This window comes from Sciurus vulgaris (genome assembly GCF_902686455.1).
Source record: "Sciurus vulgaris genome assembly, chromosome: 17".
Lineage (NCBI taxonomy): Eukaryota > Metazoa > Chordata > Mammalia > Rodentia > Sciuridae > Sciurus > Sciurus vulgaris.
This window is the reverse complement of record NC_136478.1, coordinates 810,700-837,155: the sequence shown is the minus strand read 5'-3', so window position 1 is coordinate 837,155 and position 26,456 is coordinate 810,700. Positions and strand designations below refer to the sequence as shown.

The 26,456-nt window shown below is 63.2% G+C and overlaps 2 protein-coding genes across 11 annotated transcripts; one reads left to right on the top strand and one right to left on the bottom strand.

Annotated features, from left to right (window-relative positions):
* The first annotated feature begins 1,479 nt into the window (after positions 1-1,479).
* CDH15 (cadherin 15) lies at positions 1,480-20,288 on the top strand. Of its 8 annotated transcripts, none has more exons than XM_079119182.1 (15): positions 1,480-1,820; positions 3,530-3,702; positions 9,077-9,232; positions 9,590-9,745; positions 10,669-10,873; positions 14,216-14,376; positions 14,893-15,021; positions 15,377-15,562; positions 16,489-16,742; positions 17,330-17,472; positions 17,599-17,838; positions 18,032-18,271; positions 18,401-18,537; positions 18,698-18,953; positions 19,704-19,860. In XM_079119182.1, the coding sequence occupies exons 2-15, from the start codon at positions 3,661-3,663 to the stop codon at positions 19,724-19,726; spliced, it is 2,328 nt and encodes a 775-aa protein (XP_078975308.1). In that variant the 5' UTR covers positions 1,480-1,820; positions 3,530-3,660; the 3' UTR covers positions 19,727-19,860. The 8 variants fall into 8 exon arrangements, with proteins under 8 accessions (XP_078975308.1, XP_078975310.1, XP_078975307.1 ...); XM_079119181.1 differs by having other exon boundaries at positions 1,483-1,820; positions 3,573-3,702; positions 18,698-18,865; positions 19,704-20,288; XM_079119180.1 differs by having other exon boundaries at positions 1,483-1,820; positions 18,698-18,865; positions 19,704-20,288.
* SLC22A31 (solute carrier family 22 member 31) lies at positions 20,266-25,439 on the bottom strand (the record flags this gene model as incomplete). Of its 3 annotated transcripts, XM_079119203.1 has the most annotated exons (9): positions 20,266-21,051; positions 21,434-21,545; positions 22,175-22,389; positions 22,480-22,588; positions 22,685-22,830; positions 23,040-23,208; positions 23,419-23,573; positions 23,673-23,776; positions 25,050-25,439. In XM_079119203.1, the coding sequence occupies 9 exons, from the start codon at positions 25,437-25,439 to the stop codon at positions 20,772-20,774; spliced, it is 1,680 nt and encodes a 559-aa protein (XP_078975329.1). In that variant the 3' UTR covers positions 20,266-20,771. The 3 variants fall into 3 exon arrangements, with proteins under 3 accessions (XP_078975329.1, XP_078975328.1, XP_078975330.1); XM_079119202.1 differs by having other exon boundaries at positions 22,480-22,830; XM_079119204.1 differs by lacking the exon at positions 21,434-21,545 and having other exon boundaries at positions 20,900-21,051; positions 22,480-22,830.
* Positions 25,440-26,456: the final 1,017 nt, after the last annotated feature.

The following is a 26,456-nucleotide window of genomic DNA, read 5'->3' as shown; positions in this document are numbered from 1 at the left end:
AGGCGCTGTGTGACTGGGGCATCCCACTCTTCCTGATCTGCCCCCACCCCCTCCACTCCTGCCGTCCTGGTCTGGTCCCCATCCGCACAGCCCCCGTCCTGCCCGCCAGCCACGCTGCGCCTGGACCCTGGCGAGGAGCTGCCTTCACCCCTGGCCGGGGAGCGTCTCATCAATGAAACGCGGCCTAGCGGCGGGAGTGCCGGCCCCGCCGCTCTAAAGCTGGGCGCCCTGCCTGGTGGCAGGGCGCCGGCCGCAGCGCCGCCCGTTGTGAGGCCGCGCGCCTACACGCTGCGCGCTCACGGGGCCCCTCTGTCCTACACGGGGCGCAGAACTTCCCCGAGGAAGCCATCGCGGCCCATTTGGTCCTGGGGAAGTTGGAAATCCGGCAGGACCACACGAACCCCAGGGTCGGCCAGGACGTGCCTGGGTCTCTCGGGTCTCTCGGGTCGCGCCTACCTCGGCCGCGCTCTCCCCACGCAGTGCACCTCCTTAGACCTAAGGCCAGCGAGCGCCTCACTGCGCCCTGGAACGTCGGGGACGCGGGAAGACGGTCGCGGGCGCGGGTGGGAGGCCCGACCGCCGGGGCCGGCGGCGCGCGGACCGCAACCCCGCAAGGCGACCAGAGCGAGTGCGCCCAGCGGAGCGGACCTACGACCCGGGTTCCGCGGGGCGGAAGGGGGTCCGCGCGCGCCCCGCCCCGCCCCGCCCACAGCCCCGCCCCACCTCGCGGATTTCCCCAGCCCCACCCTCAATCCCCGCCGGCCACGCCCACAGCCCCGCCCCACCTCGCGGATTCCCCCAGCCCCACCCTCAATCCCTGCCGGCCACGCCCACAGCCCCGCCCCACCTCGCGGATTCCCCCCAGCCCCGCCCTCAATCCCCGCCGGCCACGCCCACAGCCCCGCCGGGTCCGCAGACCCTCCCGCGCGCCGCAGTTCCGGCTCACTCACAGCCCGCGTCCGGCCCGCGCTGTTGTCAGCGCTGGAGTGGCGGCCGGTGGTGGGGAAGCTGCGAACCTGAAATGTCCGAGGTGGCAGAGATGAGAAAAGGGAGGGAGCTGCCCGGCGTGGGGGTCAGAGCTGGAGTCCGGCCGTGGAAGGAGGAGGGCGTGTCCCCAAGCCCGCCGGGGAAGAGGAGCCAGACGTGCAGCCCGCAGAAAGGACCTCGGCGCTGCAGCCCGACACACGCTTCCACCCCTTGGATCCACAAGGCCTGCCCAAGGCCCCAGCTGGGCTTGCGGCGCTGTCTCCTGTCTCTGGCTTCCTGCGCTAGGCCAGACTCATGGACGTCATCTGCCTCACTGGTCTGGGTCCAGCCTGGGGACCCCTACTCCTGTGGCTGAGCCCCTGCCTCTGGGCCCCTCCCTGCACCAGGGACTCAGCCAGGACCTGGCCCTGAGAGCGCCCCTCCAGAGGAAGGGCCTGGCCTGTTTTTCTTGGGTGGGGTTGGGAAGTGGGCAGAGGGTCAAAAGCAAGACCAAGAACGGTGGAAAGTGAGGAGGGACTCTCAGAGGGTGGTCAAACCTCTTTCTGGGTGGGCACTCCCTTCCCCCTGCACTGGATACTCAGAGCATTCAGCTTCACCCCCAGTCTCTAGGGCTGCTAACCCAGAGGGTAGTCCCCAGGGCTTCCTTCCCACCCCCACTCAGAGAACTCCCTCCCTCCCTCTTACCTGGAAGATGAATGCCAGGGACAGGGCCGGCTGTGCCCCCCCAGGTGGCCAGTTCTCCCTCCAAAAGGCCAGGGCACAGATGGTGCTCACTGCACAACCACCAGATCTGTTCAACACAAGGTCCAGGAGGAGCAGTTAAGCCTGGCCTGGTGAGCAGCCCCCACTCCCCGTGACATCACCCCTGTGCGTGGGCCCTCCTGCACTGGCGTTGAGGGACACACACTCCCAGGTCCAGAGGACAGCAGCTCTGATCTAACAAGAGCTGCCACACTGCACAGAGGAACTCACAAGGGCGTGTTGGAGCGGGGCATTGGGCTGAGTAGGAGCTCTGTGGGCCCAGGCAGAGGAAGGCATTCCTGGAAGTAAGCGTCAAGGGGCTCAGGGGCCCTGGAGGGGCGAGTCGACTGGAGTGGGGCCCACACAGAAGGTGTTGGACAAACGGTCGCACAAATGCCTGAGCCCAAGTCAGGTGCTGTCCTGAGTGGACGGTTCCAGTTTCTGGGTATCATTCAAGACTGGGACTGGGAGGCTTCAGGGGAAGGAGAGAGGAAGAGCCTGTTGTCATCTAGGGCAGCTGGGGCAGGACACCAGGACCCCGGACTTGAGAGGACTCGAAGATCTCCTGGGCAGATATCTGGGAGGCCCCTCCAGCCTGGATAGAACCTTTATTTCCTCTACCCACTCAGCCCAGGTGGTGGCCAGGTCCTGGGGGCCTCAATAGGGCAACCCCAAGTCAACTACAAGTTCCTCCTACTCCACACTGGAGTCTGTGCAGAGAAGACTGGACAAGGCCCTGGTAACCCTGCCCTCCCTGGAGCTTTAGATTCTCAACAGTATGTGGAGTTGCAATCTCTCCTGCCCCTCAAGGACACCATGCCCCTTCCTCCCCCCAGCAACATTGGGATCTGCAACCCTTGCCCTCCAGGGTGCAGAGCAGAGCTGGGGAAACTTGGGAATCCACTGACCACAGGACTGGAGGGGAGAATGGACAGGGCCAGCTGAGGAACAACAAGGCATTCTACAGTGCTCAGTCTGCCAAGCATGTGCACCATGCAGAGAATCCTGGTGCCTGCAGAGAGATATGCCCACAGGTGTGCAGACAGATGCAGGGAGCCAGCAAAGAGAGCTAAGTGGAGGCTGGGGCAGGCAGGAGGCCTGGTCAGCTCAAGCTGCAAGTGGGGTTTTTCTGCAGCTCTGTGGGGTCAGATCTGGACAGAGTCTAGTCGTCTGGACACAGGTCCAGTCCTTAGGCAGCCTCCCTCCTACTCCATCCAAGCCTGCCATGGGATAGCGACTCTGCCTGAAATGAGCTCCCAAGTCACCCCACAGTCACCCCTCACTTTGTTCTGGCACCTATCCAGGGGCCCCTCCTGGCCAGTGCTGAGGTTCATGCCATTGGACCAAAACCCCAAAGGCAAGGATCGAGCAAAGGAAGCCTTGTGGGTGGTGGAAGGAGCCCACCAGGCAGGGGGAAGAGCCATTGCAAACGCCCTGAGGCAGGAGCATGCCTGGTGACTCTGAGCGCAATGAAAACTACTTGCGCCTAACTCAGCCCCCACTCCAGCCCAGCCTTTCCTGATAGGCTTCCTTCTCCTTCCACTCTTGACTTCTGCAAGCCAGTGTCTTTCCAGACAGCTGTCAGAACTCCGGCCTCCAGAGCTCAGGCCCCCACAAGTGCTGTCACTCAGGTCCAGGCCCCGCCCCTTTCCCGCCAGGCCCCGCCCCACCACAACGTGCTGTCACTCAGGCTGGGCCCAGGCCCTGCCCTGCCGCACACATGCTGTCACTAAGGCCCTGGCCCTGCCCTCTTCCTGCCTGGCCCCGCCCCGCTGCACACGTGCTGTCCCTCGGCCCGCAGCCCGCGCACTTGCGCTGTCACTCAACCGGGCCGCTCTCTTCAGTCTGGAGCAGGAGTTGCCACCCCGCCCGCCGCCTGCCGCCCGGAGCCGAACCGGACACTCTTGCTCTCGTCGTTTCTGGCCGGCCTGGATGGACACCTCGTTCCTCCTCGCCCTCGGTCTGCTGACCCAGGTAAGGTGGCCCTCAGCAGGGTCCCTCCCTCCCCAGCCTGCGCTGCACTTTCTCTCCAGGACCACTGGCCCTGGCCGTCCTCTGGGGGGCCAAGAGGTGCCGGTGGGTGCTCAGGTGGGTCACACTCTCCAAGGCGCAGTGGAAGGTGGGCTGGCGTTGGGGAAGGTGGGGTGCCCCTGCCCAGGGGCTCCCAGAGGAGTGCAACCTGCCTCCCTTGGACAGGAGTTGGGTGGACTGGCCAGCACTGGGGAACCAAGCTGGGGGGCAGGTGCAGGCCACCTATCAGGCCTTCCCTTTGGAGGAGAAGGGCAGACACTCCTCCAACCTGCTCCCTTCTGGGGGTGGCCACAGCCGGTCCTATGGTGGGGGCAGCAGGAGTCCCAGGTGGTGGGGACCAACTCCCCCTCCCCCATAACCCTGGCCAGCATCTGCAGGCTCTGTTCTCCAGGCTCTGGCCTGGGCGTTACCTCTCCTGCAGGAACGTCTGGGCCAGGGAGCTGGGTCCTAACACAGCCCGTCCACACTGGTTGTGTCCCATAGTGGGACAGCTGGTGTGCTTTTTGTCCCCCTGGAGACCCTGTAGCTGCTGGAGGCCACAAACTTCTATCCACCCATGGCACCTTGATCTTCCCAACTTGGGCACAGGACAGGTGGCAGGAGCACGGGCCTCTGGCCCCTCTCCCAGCGCTGACCATTCCCTGCACGGGGCCACTTCTTTCATGCTCTAGGCTGCTGGTGGCAATGAGCTGTGCCTGGGAGTGAGGATGTGGCTTCTGTGAGCCCCTGCCAGAGTCCAGGGCCCAACAGCGATTGGGACCTGGCTGTGCACCGCCTCTACCTCTTAAGGGTGACGGGTGTGAACACAAAGGGCCAGCACCTGCTCACCATCAGTCACCAGGGTGGCTCCAGGGTGGTCTGGTGTTGCTGGACATGGTGAGGAGAGTTGGTCCCTTCCCAGCACCCACCACAGGGGTTTCCTGGCTCCCTCAAATTCCCACAAGCCTTGCAGCTTTGGCCAGCTCAGGTTTCAGACCCTGAAAACTGACCAGGTGCCTGGCCAGTCAGCCCCGCTGCAGCTGCTTCACAGGGAACCAGCTTCACAGCCCTAGCCACCTCCCCACTGTGGGCCCTCGCACATGCTGCTTGGACACAGCAGCCCAGCATAGCACAGCCTAGTTGCCCAGACCTCACCTCTCCAGCCTCTGCCCAAGACACTAGCCCCGGGCATGGACACCCTGTCCCCCTGCAGGCCTGGATGCCCTCGCATCCTGGGGTCCCCTTACAGATAGCTGCCTGCCCAATGCCAACGTCCCCTGCTGAGCTCTCTGCCAGCAGCCACGGCTGGCACGGCTGGGTCCTCGGGGGTCCATGTCCTTTGGGTTTGGGGCGTCAGCCTTCCCAAGGCCCCAGGGGAGGGGTGGGGCTGGATCCCGCTTCCCCTGCAGAGGCCTCTCCCCTTTCCCCTCCCCAGCTGCTTCAAACCCCCTGCCCCAAGGCAGCTGGAGGCCCCAAGTAGGCCGGGGTGGGAAACTGCCCGTGGGGCTGGGCCTCCTGAGCTTCCTGCAGGGGCAGTGGGCAGCAGGACTGCTCAGCTGAAGTTTAACAGGCACCTCCCAACCCAGCAAAATGTGTCTGAGGACGCTGCCCACCTTTCCCTAGGGCTGGGGCACAGGATGGTTCAGAGACCCCACCAGCTGTCCAGGACACGCTAGCCTGAGTCTAGGCATGGGGGCACAGAGTCTCTTAGAGTGTCAGGGCCTCAGCAGCAGGCCTGTTTAGCAGTGCCTGACTGCTGACCTGTCCACCCAGCTCACACAGTGCCCAGAGGCAGGCAGCTTTGTGGTTTGAGCTGCCAGGGGGGCAGGGCCATGCTGATGGGAGAGAGCAGCTGCCAGCCCCTGTCGCCCCCTCCCCACCCCTCCTGCGAAGCCGCAGCAGCTGGAGAGGTGGAGCCTGCAGGGGAGAGGCTGGGGCCACCCTCACCAGGCCAACAGCTGGGCCATTCCTGGCATGCTGGCCATCCAGGAACGGGGTGGCCCTGGATTCCAGCCTGGAGCGAGGGGCTCATCCTGAGAAGCTTGTGGGAAGGTAGGGTGGGTCCTTCCCAAGCGGACCCCACCCACACCCGCGCTAGGGCGTTCAGCTGTGCTTGGTGGGATGACCGAGATGCCCCCTCCTCTGTTCCACCAATGCACGTGGAGGCGAGAGCCAGCTCGCCTCCAGCCGCCCTGCGTCCAGCTGGCCCAGCCCTTTCTCATTTCCTCTCCACCACTGGACCTGAGAGTGCCCGCAGGAGCCCCAGAGCGGCCACTGGCTCTGTCCACTCTGCTGAGAGGCAGGGACATCTGGCTTTCCCCCTCCTCACTTTGGTCCTGCCCAGTGCCCAGCACCTCTGACCAGGCTCGGTGCCTGTCTGGTCTGGACAGCGCTCCCCTCAGGTTGCCAGGGCGCTGCTGGTGTCCCTGCCTCTCGGTGGAGCTGCCTGGCCAGAGCGCCCGCTTAACACATGGCCGGAGCTTGGTCACTCTCGGCTCCGTGGGGCTCCGGGACAGCCCCAGCGGGCAGTTGGCCCAGCAGCTAGGCCTGGGCAGCGGTGTGAGTGTTCCAAGGGCTTTCACACTGCCCAGGGGTCTGGTCGGTACAGGGTCAGAGCTTGGGGACATCACTGGGCACCTGCTTGGGAAGAGGGTCCATGATGTCTGTGGATCCGGTTTGGCCCAGGGAACAGGAGTGGACAGAAGTCCAGGAGCACATGTCCCCTGCCTCGGGTGTAGGGTCAGTGGCTGTGTCCATGTGGCTTTGTCCTGGGCACTGGACGTGCTGAGCTCCCCAAGACGTGGCTCCACTGGCCACGTCTTCTGGGAAGGGGTGGGGTGGGGGAGTAAGCTGCTCAGATGTCCCGAGAGTGGGCGTTGGCTGCAGCCTGCCCGCTGGGTACCCACCCACCCACCCACCATGGCCTCTGATTTGAGCCAGTGGCCCTGCCAGGGCTCAGTGGTTCTGCTGACCTTGTGAACTTGGGCTGTGGACAGGCTGGGGGCCCAGAACTCCCAGTGTCTGCCTCGACCACACCCGGCCAGGGCCAAGTCTGTGGGCGTCCAGCAAGGCAGCTGGCGGGGGAGGGGCCCAACCCAGGTTTGGCAGCCCAGGCGAGGCTGACCGGCTTCCCTCAGCGAGTGCGCAGAGACCCTGAGCCCCTGCCGTCACCGTGTGGCTCAGACTTCGGGTTCTGCCGGGAAGCTCTCATGGAGCTGCGACATGGGGGTCATGAGGACCAAGAGGGACAAGGGGGAGGGAGAGCCCACTCCAGGTCCCAGCACCAAATGGGGCCAGGAAGGCTCTGGAAACGCCTGTACCCAGAGAGGCTGTGAGTGAGGCCCCCCTGCCGGGCAAGCAGGTTCGCACTTGGCAGGAACATGGTCCTGACCTGGAAGTGGCTTGTGCTTGGCCAGCTTTGGCAGGCTCAGAGGCCAGCACTGCCATCTGTCAGCCACAGAGTGACTCTGGGGTGGACACTGGCCAGCAGGCCTCAGGCCTGGAGCATCCCTTGCCTGTCCCCACAACCAGCCATCTGTGAAGAGGGTCCACTTCTCTCTGAACTCCCAGGGGTAGCAGGTGCAAGGGCCAGGGCACTGGCAGCCCCACTGCCCATGAAGAGCCATGTGGAGGGGCCTGAGGTCCCATCAGTGGGGGCTGAGGCCTCGGGAGGCTGCTTGCGTGGGACACTACAGCCAGGCATCATTCTGCAAGCACAGGGCACGGGTGGGACAGGGTGCTGATGGGGGGCAGGAAGGAGGCACTCAGGAGGCACAGTTAGGTCTGACAGGCCTCCTGGCTCTGCAGCCTCTCCCTCCTGACCTGGCCCCAAGCAGCCCCAAGGCGACCACTTGGCTGTCTCCTCTGAGGCCACCAGCCCCTGCCCGTGTCCCAGCCCCCAGAGACTGCAGTCCTTGCTGAAGGGGAAGCCAGGGTGCCAGGCATCCACTCCACCCAGAGGAGGGCGGCAGGGAACCGCCAGCCCCTTCTGCTAGGAGGGAGCGCTGGGCGTGGTGGTCTTGGAGTGAGGAAGGGGGACCTTGGCCTGGCCCGCTCTGCCCCACACCCCCACGTGACCGTCGCCTTGAATCCCTGCAGGTCTGCGAGCCCCTCTCCCACAGCGGCAGCCCTGGGTGCAGGCACAGGGTGGAACTGCATCTCAGCTGTGGCCGGACACGCCGTGGGAAGGCCTGGGGTCCTGGCCCACTGCCCCAAGGACGGGAGCTGGGCGGGCTCCCTCCTGCACGGGCGGCAGTGGCCGGGAGGACCAGCCCGGCAGCGCCAAGTGGGGTGCCTCTGTGTCCATCTCTGCAGCATCCCCTCTCCTCCTGCCTGGGGGCCCGTCCTGGGTGGGCGGGGCAGCCTGGGCTTCGTCCCCCAGGGGTACAGGGAGCTGAGAGACCCACACAGGGAAACTCCAGGCTCCTGCAGATGAGGCCGGGGCTGGGGAGAGCAGCGTGGACCCCCAGGCCTCAGCTGCCTCTCCGAGGCTGGGCATGGTGAGTGCTGGCACCTGCCCAGGAGCGGCCACTTCTGCTGGAACGCAGCACCCACCAGCACTGCCAAGGCTTCGTGGCCCAGGCGGCTGTGGCTCTGGGACAGTCACACCCAGAAAGTGTCAGCGCAGGGCAGGGGCCGCTGGACCAGGAGGGAAGTGGGCCAGGAGAAGGCCCAGACCTGGCGGGGAGGCTGGCAGGGGCTGTCACCTCTGCGTGCCCCCTGCCCCGCTGAGCCCTTGGGAGGGCAGCTGCACCTGCGGGGGACGTCGCCAAGCCAGCCAGCCCCCCTGAACCCACCACCACCCTCCCTGCCCCCAAGAACAGTGGGAGGCTGGCATGGCCACGTGCCCCACTGCTGACCCTGGCTTCTGATGGCCAGTCTCGTGGCGGGTGCCCCTGCCCACCTGCCATCCATGCTCCTCGCCCAGTGTTCTGGGGAGGCTGAGTTCCTGTGCTGGGGCTCCAGCCGCCCAACCTGCTCACCCACCTCCTCTCCCTGCCACATCCTCCTGGGGGCAGGAGCTGCCCTCTGGGCCCCCTGAACCCTCTTCACCCTGAGGGGCACCTGAGCTTGCTCTGGGCACAGTGGGGTCCCCCAGGTCCCTGCCCACCTGCCAGTGGGACACTACAGAGGCCTGGGGCTACCAAGGGTGTGGTCCAGATCCTGGGTGTCGGGCTTTGAGGCCTCGGCACTTGGGGATGTGTCTGCAGGGCCTCCGGCTGTGCCCTCCAGGGGTGCAGCTAGCTGGCATGAGAGCTGTCTGCGGCTGGGAATGGCATCACGGAGCCAGCTCCTGCCCACAGCCTTCACGCTTGACCATGGCTTGTCTTGGTCGCAGGGCCTTGGCCTGTCCTCTGGAGCGGCTGGGCTGCAGCCCCGCACCCTGTACCCATGGCGCCCAGCGCCTGCGCTGGGCCGTGTCCGGAGAGCCTGGGTCATTCCGCCCATCAGCGTGTCGGAGAACCACAAGCGGCTCCCATACCCCCTGGTACAGGTGAGGGTGGAGGCCCTGGTCCGTCCCAGGGGTCGCTGGAGGTGTGAGCGCCCAGCCTCCCCCATTCCCTAAGATGTCCTGCTGATAGGGCCCAGCGTGCACGGGGAGAGGCCCCGGGCAGGACTTCCCCTCACCGTCTCTCGCCTGGCTGGACGGGGCCCAGCCCGTTCATCACCAGGCCCAGGAGGATGTGAGACCCAGCATCTCCACAGTGTCCTGGAGACTGGTCCCAAGGGCACGCAAGGGCTATGCCCAGGACTATGGGCCCTGCTGAGCTGCCCCATGGGGAGGGTCCTGAGGGTCGGGGCAACCTCTGCAGCCTCTCCCCAGCCTCTCCCCAGCCTCTCCCACCTGCAGATCAAGTCGGACAAGCAGCAGCTGGGCAGCGTCATCTACAGCATCCAGGGGCCTGGTGTGGACGAGGAGCCCCGAGGCGTCTTCTCCATCGACAAGTTCACTGGGCGGGTGTTCCTCAATGCCATACTGGACAGGGAGGAGACCGACCGCTTCAGGGTGGGGCCTGCACTGAGCCCCTGCTCAGGCCCATGTCCAGTCTGGCAGGGCCCCAGTGGGCCGGATCTCCACCCCTGTGGGGGTGGGTTGGGGATGTAGCCCTGCAGCCTGAGGGTTGGGGTCATGTTCCCATTTCAGAGGGGTGTGCCCAGTGCCTGTGGGCTGCATGGGCCTCTGGAGGGTGGACCACCAGCTTTCCTGATCCTGGTTCCCTTGGTGGGGTGAACGTGTTCAGGAATCCGAGTCAGACCCAGCAGCCAGGGTTGCTCCTGGGGGTGGGATTGGCCAGGGGCCACCTCTGCCGGAGGGGGTGAGGAGCCTCCTTCAGGTGGACAGGACACGGCAGGTGAGCCCAGGACCGTACCCAGCTTCCTGCAGACAGCAGCTTGCCACCCCTGTGCCCACAAGATGCCCCACTGTGCCTGTCAGGGGAAGGGCTTCTGCCTCTTTCCTCCCAGGAAGCAGAATTTCCTTTCACATACCCCAATCTTTTTTCAGACGGGGGGAACTAGCTCTGGCCTACCATACGCAGAAGGTCACGAGGGAGTATTTTTATTTTGGGGATGGGGTCTTGCTGTGTTACCTGGTCTGGCCTCAAGCTCCTGGGCTCGGGCGATTCCCCTCTTGGCCTCCGAGGATCTGGGATAGGAGCCTGCCACCACGCCAGCTTAGGGAATCTTCCTTACCTGGAAATTACAGCACACTGTTCTCCAGAAGGATAAGAGATGGTTTAAAACTTCATGTGTGACAGGGAATTAAAATCCATTTCAGGAGGAGCCAGAACCACATAGAGAGAAGAGGGGCTGGGGAGCCTGGTGGGCTGTGCTCCAAGCACACGTGAATGGCAGCTGTGGCTTCCTGGAGTTGGGGCGGATGGGGACACTTGGGCAGCACACGCCTCACCTGTGTGGCCTCACCTCCAGAGGGCACCAGGCGGCACTGCCCAAGACCCACAGAGCCAGCCCTGCCCTCTGTCTGGACAGCTAAGGGCTTTTGCCCTGGACCTGGGAGGATCTACCTTGGAGGATCCCACAGACCTGGAGATCGTGGTTGTGGATCAGAATGATAACCGGCCAGCCTTCCTGCAGGAGGTGTTCACGGGCCACGTGCTGGAGGGCGCTGCCCCAGGTGAGGCCGGCCAGGTCCCAGACACCCGAGGGAGAGGGCTTCAGGAGACCCGAAGTGCAGGCTGTCCCTTTAGCTAGCATCTGGGGCCTGGGGTCTGGCATGCCCTGGCCTGGTTCTGCCCCAGCACTGGGTAGAAGGGACTTCAGAGGTCCTTGGAGGAGTCTGCCAGGCCTCCCTGCTCGGGGTGCACTTCAGACCCCATGCCTTCCAGGCACACAGGGCTCTGGTCGCAGGGCTTGCTGGCTTGTCCTTTTTTTGGGGTGGAGTTCATGAAGTCCACTATGCTAAGGGACAGTTCAGCCCAGCTGGCACGCTCCCCGTGTGGCCAGAGGCCCCACTTCAGCCGCTGCCTGGCTGCTTCTGCTCCCCAGTGTGGCCACATCCCAGGTGAGCCTCCTGCACTTCGGGAGGGGGGGAGGGCTGATCCATGTCCTGTGACCCACCATTGTTTGTTTTTCAAGATTTAAAGTGACAGGCTGGGCATGGTGGTGCATGCCTGTAGTCCCAGCAGCTCAGGAAGCTGAGGCAGGAGGATCACGAGTTCAAAGCCAGCCTCAGCAAAAGCGAGACACCGAGCAACTCAGTGAGACCCTATTTCTAAATAAAATACAAAATAGGGCTCGGGAGGTGGCTCAGTGGTTGAGTGCCCCTGAGTTCAATCCCTGGTACCAAAAAAAAAAAAAAAAAAAAAATTAAAGTGACGATTTTGTTTTGCTTTTTTAAATTTTGGCATAATCTCAGACCTGCAGAAAAGTTTCAGGTGATCCTGTGCACAGGTCCACTGAAGATTCTTCCTCTTTCTGCCATCCCTGTCGTAAACTTCCATGCAGACCTGGCATGTGGCATTGCTAAGCGCTTCAGTGTGCACTTACTGATAACGTGGCCATGGCATGATCATCAAGATCAGAAAGCCGATATTCACTCAATATAATATCGACGCTACAGACTTTATTATGTTTCTGTTTCCAGAATAATCGCTTTCATTCCTTAGGGCACTGGGGATTGAACCCAGACTGCTCTCCCACTGAACGACATTCCCAGCCCAATGAGCCAGGGTCTCCTAAGGTGCCCAGCTTGGCTCAAACTCTCATCCTCCTGCCTCAGTCTCCTGAGTAGCTGGACTCATAGGAGTAGCCACCATGCCCTGCAAAATGGTGATGTGCGTGACAGGAGGGTGCTGGGCCGCGTCCTGCTCTCCCGTGCAGGTCCTGGGCCCTGGCCCCTTCCTCCCAGAGCTCCTGCCTGCGCACTCCACTCTGCCTCCACCAGGCCCTGCACTTACTCGGCCAACACCAGAGCCACCTGCCAGCCTCCGCCTGGAGGTCACCTGCAGATGCAGAGGCCCTTGCTGTGCGGGTCCCCTGTGTGAGCCCAGGCGGTGGCCTCAGCTCAGATCCCCAGTGCCGGGCCAAAGGGCCCGGCGTGCACAGTGTGCTGTGCAAGTCCCCACCTCCTGCCCACCTTGGTGGTTGCCTCACCTGCTGCGGGTGGGGGTCGTATCCCTTCTTGTGTGCTCAGGGGAGACCCCACCGGCATCAGGGCGAAGACCCCGTGTCTGGGTTCTGGGGCCATGGCCATCCTGCTGGCCTGGCCCCGCCCTGTCTTGAGACCCACCAAGCTCAGCTCTGTTCTTTCTTCTTGTTGTTCCTTTCCTTTATTTGCCTTTTTGTTGTTTATGGCACTCAACCCCTGAGCCGCACCCCCAGTCCTTTTTCTTTTTTATTCTGAGACAGGGTCTTACTGAGTTGCTTAGGTCCTGCTAAACTTTCGAGGCTGGCCTTGACCTTGCGATCCTCCCACCTCAGCCTCCCTAGCACTGGCACCAGAGCATGTATCATGGCGCCTGGCAGGTTCAGCTCTTGTCTTCCCTGCGACTCTGTGACTGTCTAGCTCCTCTTCTATGGAGAGAGGATCAGTGTATCCCGGATGCCCCAGGGGTGAGTTGCAGGGTGGGCTTGGGTCCCCAGGACCCTTAACTTCAGCAGCATGATAGCTCGGCGTCTGATTCTGCGGGACACAGGCTGTGCTTGGTGTTGGGGGACCCACCCTGCAGCTTCCACCCCGGAGTAGAAGGCCATCCTTCTAACTGGGAGCAGCTTCTCAGCCTCCAGGTCCTCCGACATGGCATCTGGGAGCACCAGGTCTGGCGTGCTAGGCTCTGTGTTCATGCAGGGATGTCCCTGATGGCTGTCTGGGGCACAGATCCACCTGTCCACTGGGTGCAGGTGTGTGCCAGCTCTTCCCTGTGTGGGGCCTGTGACTTCCAGCTCTGTCCTCCACTGGAGGCCCCTGAATCCAGGTGCCCCTGGATCCAAGAGTGGTTTGGACCCGCCCTCTTCCACCTGCCGGGGGACTGCCTGCCGTTGGGTAGGTGTGGTAGGTCCCACGTTGCTTCTGTGTGGCCCAAGGAGCGCCTGTTCTTCAGTCCATCCTCCCATGCTCATGGTGTCCAGGTTTGGGCAGTGGGCCAGCAAGCCACTTGCTGTCTCTGGTGGACATGGCTGGGAAGCGTGCTTGTCTGTAACACAGGTGCATAGGTGTGAAGCCATGCGTGTGTAGAGCACACACAACACGCGGCTGCTTCCAGTCCAATATGTGGGGTCTTCTAGATCCTTGGCCCTTGCCCTGCTGGGGAGAAACCTGACTCCCCGTCCATGATGTGTCTACCTACCTGCTAGCTGGAGCACACACAGGCCTTCCAGGATGCCAGCCTGCACCCCCAGGACGCCAGCCTGTGCTGTCCTTGGCTTCACCAGCATTTACCTGGTCAGGAGCTCCCTTCTGCCCAGGTGCTGGGCCCTCCCAGGTGGGATAGTGGCTGGCATCTGCCACCATCCATCAAACACGGGATCTGGAGAGAAACAGCAAAGACTGCTGGCCAGAGCTGCCCCCAGGGTGGCCAGAGCTGCCCTGCCCACCCTGCCTCCCTGGCTTAATGCTCCTACACCTGAGCTGGGGAAGCGGGGCCCAAACCCTTGGAGGGAACCGTGGGTGAAAGAGGAAGCAGGACCCCCTGTCTCACCCCGGCCTGGTGGGCAGTCCCTCCAGTCCTGGCTGTGCCCTGCAGGGGGCAGAGCTCGTGCCTCAGAGCTCGCTGGTGCTGGCTCTGCTCAGCACTGCACACCTGTTGTCGCCCTGGGGCTGGGTCCCCTCGGGCAGCCCCTGGGTTGCCTCTGCAACCAGCCTGGCCCCAGCTCTCCACTGAAAGTCCAGCCCCCCCACAAGTCCAGCGAGAAGCATCCTGGACACGAGGCGGGCAGACTGCGGCAAGGATTGGGCCTGACCTGGGTCGGCCGTCGGACCCAGGAGGCCTGAGCGCACGGGCCTCACTGTCCTCCTCAGGCACCTACGTGACCAGGGCAGAGGCCACAGATGCGGACGACCCCGACACTGACAACGCGGCGCTCCGCTACTCCATCCTGCAGCAGGGCGGCCCCGAGCTCTTCAGCATCGACCAGCACACCGGCGAGATCCGCACCGTGCAAGTGGGGCTGGACCGCGAGGTGAGGCAGCCGTGAGCCACTCTGGGAGGCCTCCATCCACGGTGGTGGCTTGGCCTCTGCTCTAGCAGCTCCGCTGTAGCAGGAGACCCAGGGCCGCTGTGCTCCCAAGCGCTGGGACTCCAGCACACCCCGGGCCCTCCCTGGCAGGGGGGCTGCTGCTCGCCCCTCCTTTTGAACCAGCTTCCGACCATCCTTCCTCTGCTGGCCGCCACTGCCTGGCGGCCTGGCTTCTGTCCCTGTCACTCAACCTGGCTCCCCAGGCAGGGACCTGTTCATGGGCACCCCTCAGTACCCAGCAGGCCCAATACCACCGCCGACCCCTGTCCACTCATGGGCAGGGCAGAGGTCAATGCTGACAACGTCTTGAACCCCCTGTGCTGGGGCACCCGGAGCTTGGGGCTTCGGACTCCAGCGGGCCCCCTGCAGGGACTGAGCTTGCCAGCAGCTTGGCCCCTGGCCCCACTCCAGCCCTATGGGAGCTAGCCAGATCTTCCAGCCCATGTCACATGTCCCCAGGTGGTGGCCACGTACAACCTGACGCTGCAGGTGGCCGACATGTCCGGAGAGGGCCTCACCGCCACAGCCTCAGCCATCATCTCCCTGGACGACGTCAACGACAATGCGCCTGAGTTTACCAGGGACCAGGTGCTGACCCCACCCCGCTGGCCCTGGTGTGGGACTGCGAGAGGGTGGTGGCTGGCATGCCTCTGGGAAGGGTCCTGAGCAAGGAACCCGGAGTCCACATTCAAGGGTCCACCAGGGCAGGCACTTGCAAGTGGGACAGGCCCCGGAGGAGTGGCCGCATGGGACCCTTGTGGCTCCACGTGGGAGAAGCACCAGCTCTGTTCTCCAGGGGCAGGTGGCACACGTGGACCAGTGACTGGGGAAAGGACCCAGGACCCACGGTGCTGGCCATTGAGCAGGCGTGAGGGAGGGCGGGTGTCCCCAGAGAGGTGGCGTGGCATGGCCAGCTCCGTGGGTGACCTGATGGCCCCTCTAGTTGTCCATGGAGGCTGCAGAGGCGGTCAGTGGAGTGGATGTGGGACGTCTTGAGGTGGAAGACAGGGACCTGCCTGGCTCCCCCAACTGGGTGGCCAGGTTCACCATCCTGGAAGGTGACCCAGATGGACAGTTCACTATTCGCACCGACCCCAAGACCAACGAGGGTGTGCTGTCCGTGGCAAAGGTGAGGGGTACCCCATCGTGTGCACACCTTGCCCTGGCAGAGACTTGGCTAGGCACCCTACATGCAGCCTCATTCTGAGCTCTCCTGGGCTCCTTCCTGGAGAGCTGTCTGCTGACCTGTGGGGGCCTCGTGTGCATCCTTGGGTGAGATCAGGGAGGGCAGAGGACACTGGGACTGCAGGGTCCAGGACACACTGACCAGAGGGCAGTAGGGCCAGAGAGAACTGCCAGTTTCCCTGTCTTCACACATGTAGTCCATGTGTACGTGTGCCCAGCACACCTGTTCTGCCGGGCAGGCAGATCCAGCAGCAGCCAACACAGACACGTCTGTAGACAGAGTACGTTTGAAGGCTGGTGCATCGAGAGATCCTTGAGAGACTGGGGAGGCAGCTCTGTGGCAGAGCCTGCGCAAGCCCCGGGTTCCACCCCACCATCAAAGACAGGAGGGAGAGGAACTGATCTGCAAGGAACTGAGTGTGGGGCTGCGGGAAGCTCACTCTGGAGGCAGGATATGCCTGTCCTCCAAGCTGCACTCTGCTCTCAAGGCCCCCTGTAGGGACAGCCCATCAAGGGCCCCAGGTAGGGATAGCCCGCCACAGCCAAGACGGTCGCTCGGCTTCGCATCTGCTAGTCACATCCACCAGCAGCCCCCACAGAGACATCTGCCTGGCACATGGGCAGCGTTGCCTGCTGACCTCCAGCTTGATCACCCCACACCCAGCAAGTTCACTTTGAGTGATGGGTGCCCATTTGGTTATGTGTGTATTGTCCTTCGAGCCTTGTAGCCCTGCATAGTTTTGTCAGGGTTAAAAAGGGAAGAAGGGGATGTGTGCTCTTGGGGCAGGCCCAAGGAGTGCCCCCCAGGAGCCCTGGTAGGTACCTGGACTCGCGTCGGAGTGTGGGTGTCCTCTCTGCCTCCTCCCACAGCCCCTGGACCATGAGAGCCGCGAGCACTATGAGCTTACCGTGTCCGTGCAGAATGAGTCCCCACTGCAGGCGGCTGCCCCCCGGGCTCAGCGGGGCCAGACCACAGTCCATGTGAGGGTGCAGGATGCCAACGAGGCCCCTGTGTTCCCAGAGAACCCACTGCGAACCAGCCTGGCTGAGGGGGCCCCCCCAGGGACCCCTGTGGCTATCTTCTCTGCCAGAGACCCTGACACACAGCAGCTGCAAAGAATCAGGTGGGACTCCTGGGGCTCTGGGGATAAGGCACGAATGCCTGTCTCCATGAGGTGCCCTGGCTCCTAGGTCAGAGGCGGAGAGACTGCATTCCACAGTTCCAGGGCTGTCATGCTGTGTCCCACGCGCAGGGCAGGGCTCCAGGTCTTCACACGAACATGGTCAAAGTCTGTTCCCAGCCTGTCTGTGCTGATGGGCCCTGGCTTCTTGCAGGCATGGCTGATAGTGTCTGAATTCCCCCCACTGACCTGGCCCAGCGTCCCTGTCACCACTGCATGCATCTGGCCCTGACCAAGTCTGAGTTCAGGCTGTCGCTTGGCCACAGGCCCTGGGCAGCTGCTAGCCCTCCCTAAGCCTCAGCTTGCTGCACTGCCTGGGGCAGAAATACCACTCAGGGCTGTGGGAGGGACTCTGCACAGAAGGTCCCACCAGTTGTGGGCTGTTGTGGGGTGCACACATGTGACGTCAGGGGTGCGTGTGTGACCTGAGGGGTGCGTGTGCACACTTCTGTGTCGCTGGTCTGTGGTGTGTCTGTGACCCTGTCTGGGGTTCCCCCATGGGCTCCTGTCTACTCCCCTCCCACCCACAGCTATTCCAAGGACTATGACCCTGAGGACTGGCTGCAGGTGGACAGAGCCACAGGCAGGGTCCAGACCCAGCGTGTGCTGAGCCCAGCCTCCCCCTTCCTCAAGGACGGCTGGTACCGGGCTATCATCCTGGCCCTGGACGACGGTGAGTGGGATGCTGCACCTGGCTTCAGGGCACCCAGGCCTGGTTGGCCCTTTCTCCTCCCAGGGCTCCACTCTCAGGGTGGGCAGTGGACTGGGCAGCACGGTCCCACTGACTCTGGGCCTGCAGGCTCCCCACCCAGCACCTCCACGGGCACCCTGTCCATTGAGATCCTGGAGGTCAACGACCACGCACCTGTGCTGGCCCCTGCGTCACCCAGCAGCCTGTGCAGTGAGCCAGAACAGGGCCCGGGCCTCCTCTTGGGTGCCACAGACGAGGACCTGCCGCCACACGGGGCCCCCTTCCTCTTCCAGCTGAGCCCCAGGTTCCCAGAGCTCAGCCGGAACTGGAGTCTCAGCCAGGTTAACGGTGAGTCCCCTCGCGGGAGGCCCTGGGGCCAGGAGGTGAGCAGAGAGCACTTGACACGGGCCGCATCTTCAGCGCAGCGGGGGTTACTTCTCATGCCCAGTGGGTGGCCCGGGAAACAGACCCAGGGATTCGGGATGCTGTTTGGGCGCAGGGCGGCCGCAGGGGTCTCTGCTGACCGAGGTGCCCTCTCCAGTGAGCCACACACGCCTGCGGCCGCGGCACCAGATCCCTGAGGGACTGCACCGCCTCAGCCTGCTGCTCCGGGACTCCGGGCAGCCGCCCCAGCAGCGCGAGCAGCCGCTGAACGTGACCGTGTGCCGCTGCGGGCCCGACGGTGCCTGCCTGCCCGGGGCCGCCGCGCTGCGGGCCGGGGGCGCGGGCGTCAGCCTGGGCGCCCTGGTCATCGTGCTGTCCAGTGCCATCCTGCTGCTACGTGAGTGCCCCGCCCACGCGGGCCCGCCCCCCGCACTCCTGCCCCGCCCCGTGCCCCTCCCCTCCCGAGGCCCCGCCCCACCACGCGCTCCGGCCCAGCCCGCCATCTCCGCCCTGTTGCTTGCCCCAGTGCTGGTCCTGCTGGCGGCGCTGCGCTCGCGGTTCCAGCAGCAGCCGCGGGATAAGGGTCTACTGCACGGGCTGCAGGACGACCTTCGGGACAACATCCTCAACTACGATGAGCAGGGAGGCGGGGAGGAGGACCAGGTGAGCGGAGCAGAAGAGGATGGGGCCTGAACTTGGTGGCCCAGAAAGGCTGAGCCCTGGGCAGGGGCTCCCCCAGGAAGGGGGCCACCGACCCTCTCCAGCAGCTGGACCACACAGGGCCGCCACGAGCCTAGGTTTAATCCACTTCCTGCGCTCACAGGATGCCTACGACATAAACCAGCTGCGCCACCCAGCAGAATTGCCTGCGCTGAGCCTGCCCCTGGGACGGCCGCCTCTGCGTCGAGATGCTCCCTTTGGCCACGTGCCCCCCCAGCCGCACCGGGTGCTGCCCTCCAGCCCTGCTGACATTGCCAGCTTCATCAGCGATGTAGGTGGTTCTGGGGAGTGTGTGGAGATCAGAGGATGGGAAACGTGCATGCACACACACGTGCACACCCACGTAGACACATGCACAGGTACACATGTGAAAGCACACCAGACCTTTCCAGAGTCTCCACACTGTGTTCACCTGGGGTATCAGCCTCCGTGCTGCAGGCAGCCAGGGGAGAGGGCTCACCAGTGGTACCAGTGGCCATGATTTGGGGAAGCCTGAGGAACAGCAGGGCCTGCAGCTGGGGTGGAGTGTGGTGTCAAATGTCCAGTGACAAAGGGAGGCTGGCCAGCTAGGGGCCAGGACTTGGACCCAGGTGGCCCTCGGCCTCCATGTGTGAAGCTCATTGTGTGGGTTAAGGGCCTGCCTCTCCCTGGCTCACTACAGTGGTGGGTTGTGGGTAGGTGGGTATGAGAGCACCCCCAGGGCTGCTTTAGTGGTCATTGGAGTGAGGTATCACGGTGGCAATTTGGACTCTGCACTGATGGCCCCAAGACAACATGCCCCAGAATGTGGGCAGCCAGGGTAAACTTCTGCCACGCCTGCCATCGTGCAAAGCCCCTGACAACCCAGCCTCATGGAGCGGCAGGCATAGTGCAGGGCCCGTCAGAGGAGCGAGTCCCCCCCAGGGGATGCTGGCAGCTGCTTGTGGAGCAATGTCTGAGTGGAGAGGGGGCCATGGACGAGGGGCTGGCTGCTGCCCACCTTGCTGCCCCAGGAATTGTCTTCTCGACCCTGCTGTACCCTGGGTACTCTGCTGCGGCAGACCCCACCCTGGCTGTGACAAGAGTAGTGTGTGGCCTCTGCAGTCCTAAGCTCTGTGGCCTTTCTGCAGGGCCTGGAGGCTGCGGACACTGACCCCAGCGTGCCACCTTATGACACGGCTCTCATATATGACTACGAGGGGGACGGCTCTGTGGCAGGGACGCTGAGCTCCATCCTGTCCAGCCTTGGTGACGAGGACCAGGACTATGACTACCTCAGGGACTGGGGGCCCCGCTTTGCCCGGCTGGCAGACATGTATGGGCATCCATGAGGGCCAAGGCCATGAGTGGGATGTGCTGTTTGGATGTGGCCACCTGGCCAGGGAAAGGACATTCTCCTGGGGACACCGGTACCCAGAGACCAACAGTGTGACTGTAAAGGCCCAGCAGGCACCTGGTAGCTTGTGCATGGCAAAGGTGACCTCTCCAGGACCCGCCTCCTCTGGCCTCTTTCTCCCGTGGCAGGACTGGATTTGGGGGACAGAACCTGGAGTGTGGAGTGAGCTGTAGGAGGTGGCACCCTCCTGCTGGAGTGAGGAGAGCTGCTCATTGTCCTCCATGGGTCACCCCCATCTTTGCCTCCCATTGGTGGCCTGCACCTCTGTATGGAAGCAAGAGCCTCATGGGTGCATTGGAATTAAAATCTTGCTAGTTTATCCAGTGCACTCAGTGCCCAACACCACAGTATCCACAGGGGCACCATGGCCCCTGTCCCCAAGAAAGGGCTCTGCCAGGCAGGCTGTGCCCACAGGGAGCCGCCCACCCCCATATTGTCAGCTGGGGCAGAGGGTCCGACCTGGCTCTGGCCATGCTGGTGAGGCCAGAGGCCAGTCCTGCCTCACCCAGGGAGCAGCCTAAGGAAGAGTGGGCATATGCCCTGTTCCATGGCTGCCTCTGTCCTGCACGCCTGGTGGACATGCCCCTGGACAAGACCCAGGTCAGCCCCCCAGGAGCAAGAGGCCTGGTGAGGACCCCCTCCTGCTGCCCACAGCCTTCCTGCCTGCACTGACAGTGATCTTGGCAAGAAGGTGTCTGCCCTGCTGTGGCAGCTCTGGCCAGCCTCTGGGTGCTCAGCTGTGGCCCTCATCGTGGCTCACAGAGGCCACCCAGTGACAGTAGTGCTGCTGGGCTGTGGCAGCTCACTCCGAACGAGAGGGCAGCAGGAGAGGCAGGTGGTCCTGGTGGGGGCAGCCAAGCAGGAGTGGGGAGCGTTGTAGGCGGTCAGCATCCTCCAGTGACTGGGGCAGCTCCTGGCCGCGGGTCTCAGGCAGCAGCAGGACACAGAGTAGGATGAGGATGGCCAGGGAGGTGAAGACCACGTGTTGCAGGAAGAAGCCCCGCCGGCCATGAATGTCAGTAAGCGGGGCGGTAGCCCGGCCCAGGAACCCGGCCCCCAGCACCAGGCCTAGCCCGGCTCCCCTGTGGGAAAGAGAGTGGTGGGGTGCAACTGGGGACCTCCATGAGCTGTGAATCCAACCATTCCCAGGTGCAGGAAGTGGGTGTGGCCCTTTCAGAGCCTGAGGGGGGGCTACAGGAAAAGACTTGATCTCTGCCCTGGAACTATTTCTCTTCTCATTAGACAATTAGAAAATTATTTCCCCTGAAATCTGCCACCCTTGGAGGTTCTTCGCCCCTCGCCAGCCTTCCACTTCCCTCCTGTGCTGAGCTTAGGCCCTCCTGTGGATGGTCCCAGCAATCCAGGAGGGCAGTGCTCAATGCTTCATGCAGGTGAGGGGTGTGGGGGGGGAGGCATCTGTCCACCTGACCCCTCCTCCGTGTTGCTGGGCAGCTCTGGACTCACCTGATCACCGTGGGGAAGACCTCAGCTGCAAGCAGAACACTGAGCTCGGATACAGCCTGGGAGGCCAGGAGCCCCAGGACAGAAAGGAACAGCGTGGTCCAGCCCGGCAGGTCTGGGGACAGACGGCAGGTCCCCAGGTGCTCTCCCTCCCCAAGGACGCCTCCCCTACTGGGGCATGTGGGTCCCCAGGCCCTCACGCCCTCCTGTGCAGCCAGCTTGGATTCTAGGGAGCCCTGCCAAAAACAGCTCAGCGACCACCTTCCTGCCCCGCCCCTCTGCAGCCCCTGCTCCCGCAGTGCTGCCACTTTCTTCGCAATTCTGAGAACTGTTCCAAAACTCTGAACTTTAAACAGGGGCTCGTGTTTCCCTTCTGTGCCAGACCCACTCACTGAGTGGTTGGTACCACGTAGATGTCCCTCCCACGCCAGCCCAAACTGGCCTTGGCCACTCGGACGCCAGCAGAGCCTACTAGGCCTGACCTCTGAGCTTTCACCTGCACGGTGATGTGAACAGGTGGCCAGGCCCAGGCAGGATGGTATTACTTAGCTGCCATGAGGGATCCTCTCAGCCCCTTAACTCTTTCGGACCTTGGTTTCCCCTGGTATACGTGGGGGAAGGAGGTGTTAGGAAAGTAGGCTGGTTCTGGTACCCTGTGCCCCTCCCCACGGGCCCTACGATCAAGACAGACCCTCAGCCCAAGCCCAGTGACCCCTGTGTGGCCTGTGTGGGCCCCGAGCTCACATTGAGCCCCAGCAAGGAGCAGCAGGGATGCCAGGCCTGCAACCATGGTGCCCAGCAGCAGGACAGGACGCCGTCCACAGCGATCTGCCGTCAGGATCAGGAGAACAATGGCAGTGGCCTCCAGGCCGGCCTCCAGGAAGTAGGGCAGGTAGAAGGCCTGCTCACTTGGCACCAGGCTACGGAGGAAACTGGCCCTGATGCCCCCACCGACCAGCCTGGAAGGGAGCACAGAGTCGTAGCCACCAAACACCCTCCCCTGGGGCGGCTGCAAACCCTGGTCCCACCCCTGTTCTTCCCCTCCTCACGAGCTGAATCCCAGGATGAGCCCGCTCCTCCAGGTGGTGCGGGTATGCAGGAGCCCCAGGATGGAATGGTACTGGGGCTGCGTGCTGCCTGCAGACAGCCCAGCGAGCTCTGGACACGGAGATGAGGGAGCAGGTGTGAGGGGCAGGGTGTCTCCGCAGCCCTCCCTCCTCCAGCACTGTCTCCCGCTACTGGCTAGTGTGTTACCTGTAGCCAGGGAGTTCTCCTCTGAGGAGCTGTCCTCAGGGTCCACGCCACTAGCTTCCGCAAAGTGCCACAGGATCCTGCTGGCTTGGGCCACCTGCCCTGTGGCCAGAAGCCAGCAGGGAGACTCAGGGAACAGGGCTGGGAACCTGCAGTTTTCAAGGATGCCTGTGCCACTCACCGCCTCCATGATGGACCAGCAGAGGGCAGTAGCCTCCCTGGACCCGGAAGGGTTGGGATACTGATGTGGCTTCCTGTGCCCCTGCACTGTGGCCAGGTAGCAGATGTGAATGGAAGTGCAGAGAAGGTACCCACTGGGCCCCAGGGCAGCCCCTGGCCTGATTCTTGCAGCACTCACCCCCAGAAGAGCAGCAGGAGTCCAGTCACCAGGGCGCTCAGGCCCTGCAGAAGCCGCCAGTCCTGCACCAGCATGGCCAGCCCAGGCAGCAGCAAGGTGCCCGCCACTGAGAAAAGGCCAGCTCCCATGGAGAAGGCCAGGCGGTGTGGGGGGTCACAGAGCTCCAGGCCTAGGCAGACAAAGATGGCCTGAGGCCGAGGCCTCTCGCAGTACTGCTCTCTGGAGCTGGATTTGGGGGCCAACCCTCACCAGCCCCAGCTGGGGGCCCTGGAACAAGCACCAGTGGCCACTGCTTTCCTGAGGAGGGTCCTCAGCAAGTGCCAGAGTGGTTTCTGGTCTGCCCGTGGTCCCTCCCCAGGCAGCCCTGAAGAGTACTCACGAGCCACATAAAGGGCAAGGAAGGCCCCTGCCAAGGTGCCCCCATGGAGGAACCGCAGGGCCAGGAGGGCATAGAAGCTGGCAGCCAGGGCTTCACTGGCTCCAAGGACTGTGGCCAGCACCAGGGAGACCACAAAAACAGCCCGGCGGCCAAACCTGGTGATCAGGGGGGCATGTGCTGGTGTGGGTCAGGCTGCACTCGAAGGCTGGAAGCTGGGTCAGGGGGCTGCTGCAGAGGAAGGGACAGGGTCTCACCTGTCACACCCGGTACCCAGAAGGACACAGCCCAGCAGCCAGCCCAGGAAGTGGCACATCTGCTCCAGTGGAACCTTCCAGCTGTCTTCACACACCAGGTCCCACTGTGGGGAACACCAGCCCCCTGTGGACCAGCCCAGGACTCTCCCTTGCTGGGGGTACAAGATGCAGGGAGCCCCAGCCCCTCTCTGAACACAAAGGGAAACTGCCACCAGAGGGCAAGGAACTTGGTAATGTCACACAGCAGCTTCTTGGACTATGGTGGTCTTTGCCCAGAATTGGAACCTCTAGTTTGAAACCCCATGTGGCAAGACATCCACATGCAGCCACAAGTCTGCCGTGGGGGGATCTTCCTTCCCTAAGGTTTCTTTTCTCTAGAAGGGACCTCCTCACCCCTCCCACCAAGACTGGCCTTTAAGTGTCCCAGCGATACACAGGGACTGGGGCTTATAAAACAGCCCCACATCTGGCTAAGGAGCTTCAGCTCTGAAACAGGCTCCAAGTCCTGCCCACCCCTCTGCCCTCCCTCCACCCTGCTCCTTTCAAGAGCAGCTTCGGGAATCGGGTGGAGCGCGTGCTTAAGGCTTTTCTTTCCTTCGGTCAAGGGCCCTCGACAGGCAGTGCAAGTTGCCTCCTCTTTCCCTTTTCCTGCCTCTTCTCCCCAAGCCTAAAATAGTGCTCTGGGTCCTGCTGTGCTGCTTTTATTTCAAAATCCAACCCTTGTGAAGGCGATGGGGCACGAGTCCATCGTGTGCTGGAGGAGGGAAGCAGAAACCACACCAGTGTCAGGGACCCAGCAGGCCCTCAGAGATGTGCAACTATTCCCTCCCACTGAGGCCACTGGGGCCAGGGTGAAGGCAGGCTGTGGGACAAAGGCTGCCAAAGGTGGCGGCGGCAGGCCAGTGGGTCTTAGCCCAGGGTGAGAATGGTGCCCATTCCCCAAGTGCTCTCACCCAGAACCCTGGGCTGCAGCTGGGACACAGCCTCAAGTCCTGTGCCCACACGCTCACAGATGCAGATATACCTCTCAAATGAAACCTCCATTCAAAACCACCTCTGTTCTGGAAATTCAGTCCAAGCACCTACTTGGCCCAAAGCCACTGGTTGCTCAAAACGTGCCTGGAACTTAGTGAATTCCAGGCCCTGCTTACCACCCACGCTCACCTGCTCTCACCTTCAATCTAAATTCTCCTCCCCGGCCACCCACCCACAGTGCTAGCCAAGAGTCCTGGTACACCTGCTTTACCTGCAGGGTAGGAGGGCCCCCCGTGAGAACCCCAGCAAAGGCACGGGGAGGGACCCACAGCAAGGCAGAAGACCCCGAACCACCCACGACCCCTGCCCCCTTGGGCAGACAGACCCCGAGGGCGGGCGCACCTGGGTGACGGGGCTGCGCAGCAGGCCGGCAGCGGGGAGCGTATAGAGCCAGCCCCGAGTGCAGGGCCGCGTGCCGGAGGGCGCTGGCGCGGAGCTCGGGCGGGCGCCAGGCACCGGGTAGCGCAGAAGCAGGCATGGGCTCGGGGCGCGCGCGGGCCCCAAGCGCGGCACGCTGGCACCGAGCAGCGCCGGCCCGCGCAGGGCACGCAGCGAGGGCGGCAGCAACGCGGGGTCTGGCCGGCAGTGGTGCGCGGGCCGCGCGGTGAGCAGCGGCTCCGAGCTCAGCGCCAGCCCCAGTGCCACGCAGGGCAGCCAGGAGGCGGCGGCCAGCAGGCGCCGAGCCCGGCCGAAGCCTCCTGCAGCGCACAGCAACTGCGCCTCGCGCTCCATCCTTCCGTCGCCGCGCACACAAGCGCCGGGCCACCGACCCGGCCTGGGTAGCCTGAGACCTGGGAGGGGCAGGAGTGGGAGGGGATCTGGGGCGGGGCCTGGAGCCACTAGGGGGTGGAGCCCAGCCGCAGGGGCCCTGCTGGGGGCGTGGACGGCGGGTGCTCAGGTGCGCTAGCCCGGGTGGGCGTGCGGACGCGGGATCCTGGCGGAGGTCTGGGCGTCCTGCCTGGCAACCGACGAGCCCGAGAGCCATGGAGGCCGAGGGCGATGACCGCCCGCTGGCCCGGCGCTGTCCACCACATCGCAGCGCCACTCGTACCTGGGGTAGCGCTGGGCGCTGTGGACGCTGCCGCTCCAGGACACAGGTACGGCTTCCTTATTCTCAGCTGTTTCTTCTCAGCAGTGTTTGGGAGGAAAACAGATTGTGTAGATTACAAACTAGTAAAATCTAGTAGTTTTTCACATTTGTTTTCTTTTGTTTTGTGAATGGGCTCTGTGTTCTCATAAAAATTCCCAGTTGGCATATTTGCATTTAAAAGAATGATACTAGCTTTTTAAAAGTCTGCTGGGGTGGAATTCACATAACATAACGTAAGCACCTTTGGCTGGGGTTGGGGCCCAGTGGGTTCAGTCCTCAGCACAGTAACAGTAACAACAAAGTAAATTTAAACAGGGATGGGGCAATTCAGTGTCCTTTAGCCTTAGCCATGTTATCCTGGGCCATTAGACTCACCGGCTCCCTCAGCCCCTGACGAGCACCAGCTGCTCGGAACATGCAACATAAATGCGGTCAGAGGTCACCTGGTCTTGTGTGTCTGGATTCCTCCTGTGACCAAGTCCAGGTTCCTGCGCTGGTGAGTGAGCACCGCGCTCCTCTTTATGACTGGACTTACTCCACATTTGCTAACCCATCCCTGGCTGGTGGCCTTGGGGGGTGCTTTCACTTTCGCTTGGCACTAAGGTGTTTGCTTGGGTGCTTGTTCAGTTCTGGTGGGAACAAACCTAGGGGGAGGACTC

Coding starts and splice junctions, on each gene's coding strand:
- CDH15 (XM_079119181.1), top strand. CDS start 3,661: ATGGACACCTCGTTCCTCCTCGCCCTCGGTCTGCTGACCCAG. Junction 14,377..14,892: donor AAGTGGGGCTGGACCGCGAG/GTGAGGCAGCCG, acceptor ACATGTCCCCAG/GTGGTGGCCACGTACAACCT. Junction 15,022..15,376: donor CTGAGTTTACCAGGGACCAG/GTGCTGACCCCA, acceptor TGGCCCCTCTAG/TTGTCCATGGAGGCTGCAGA.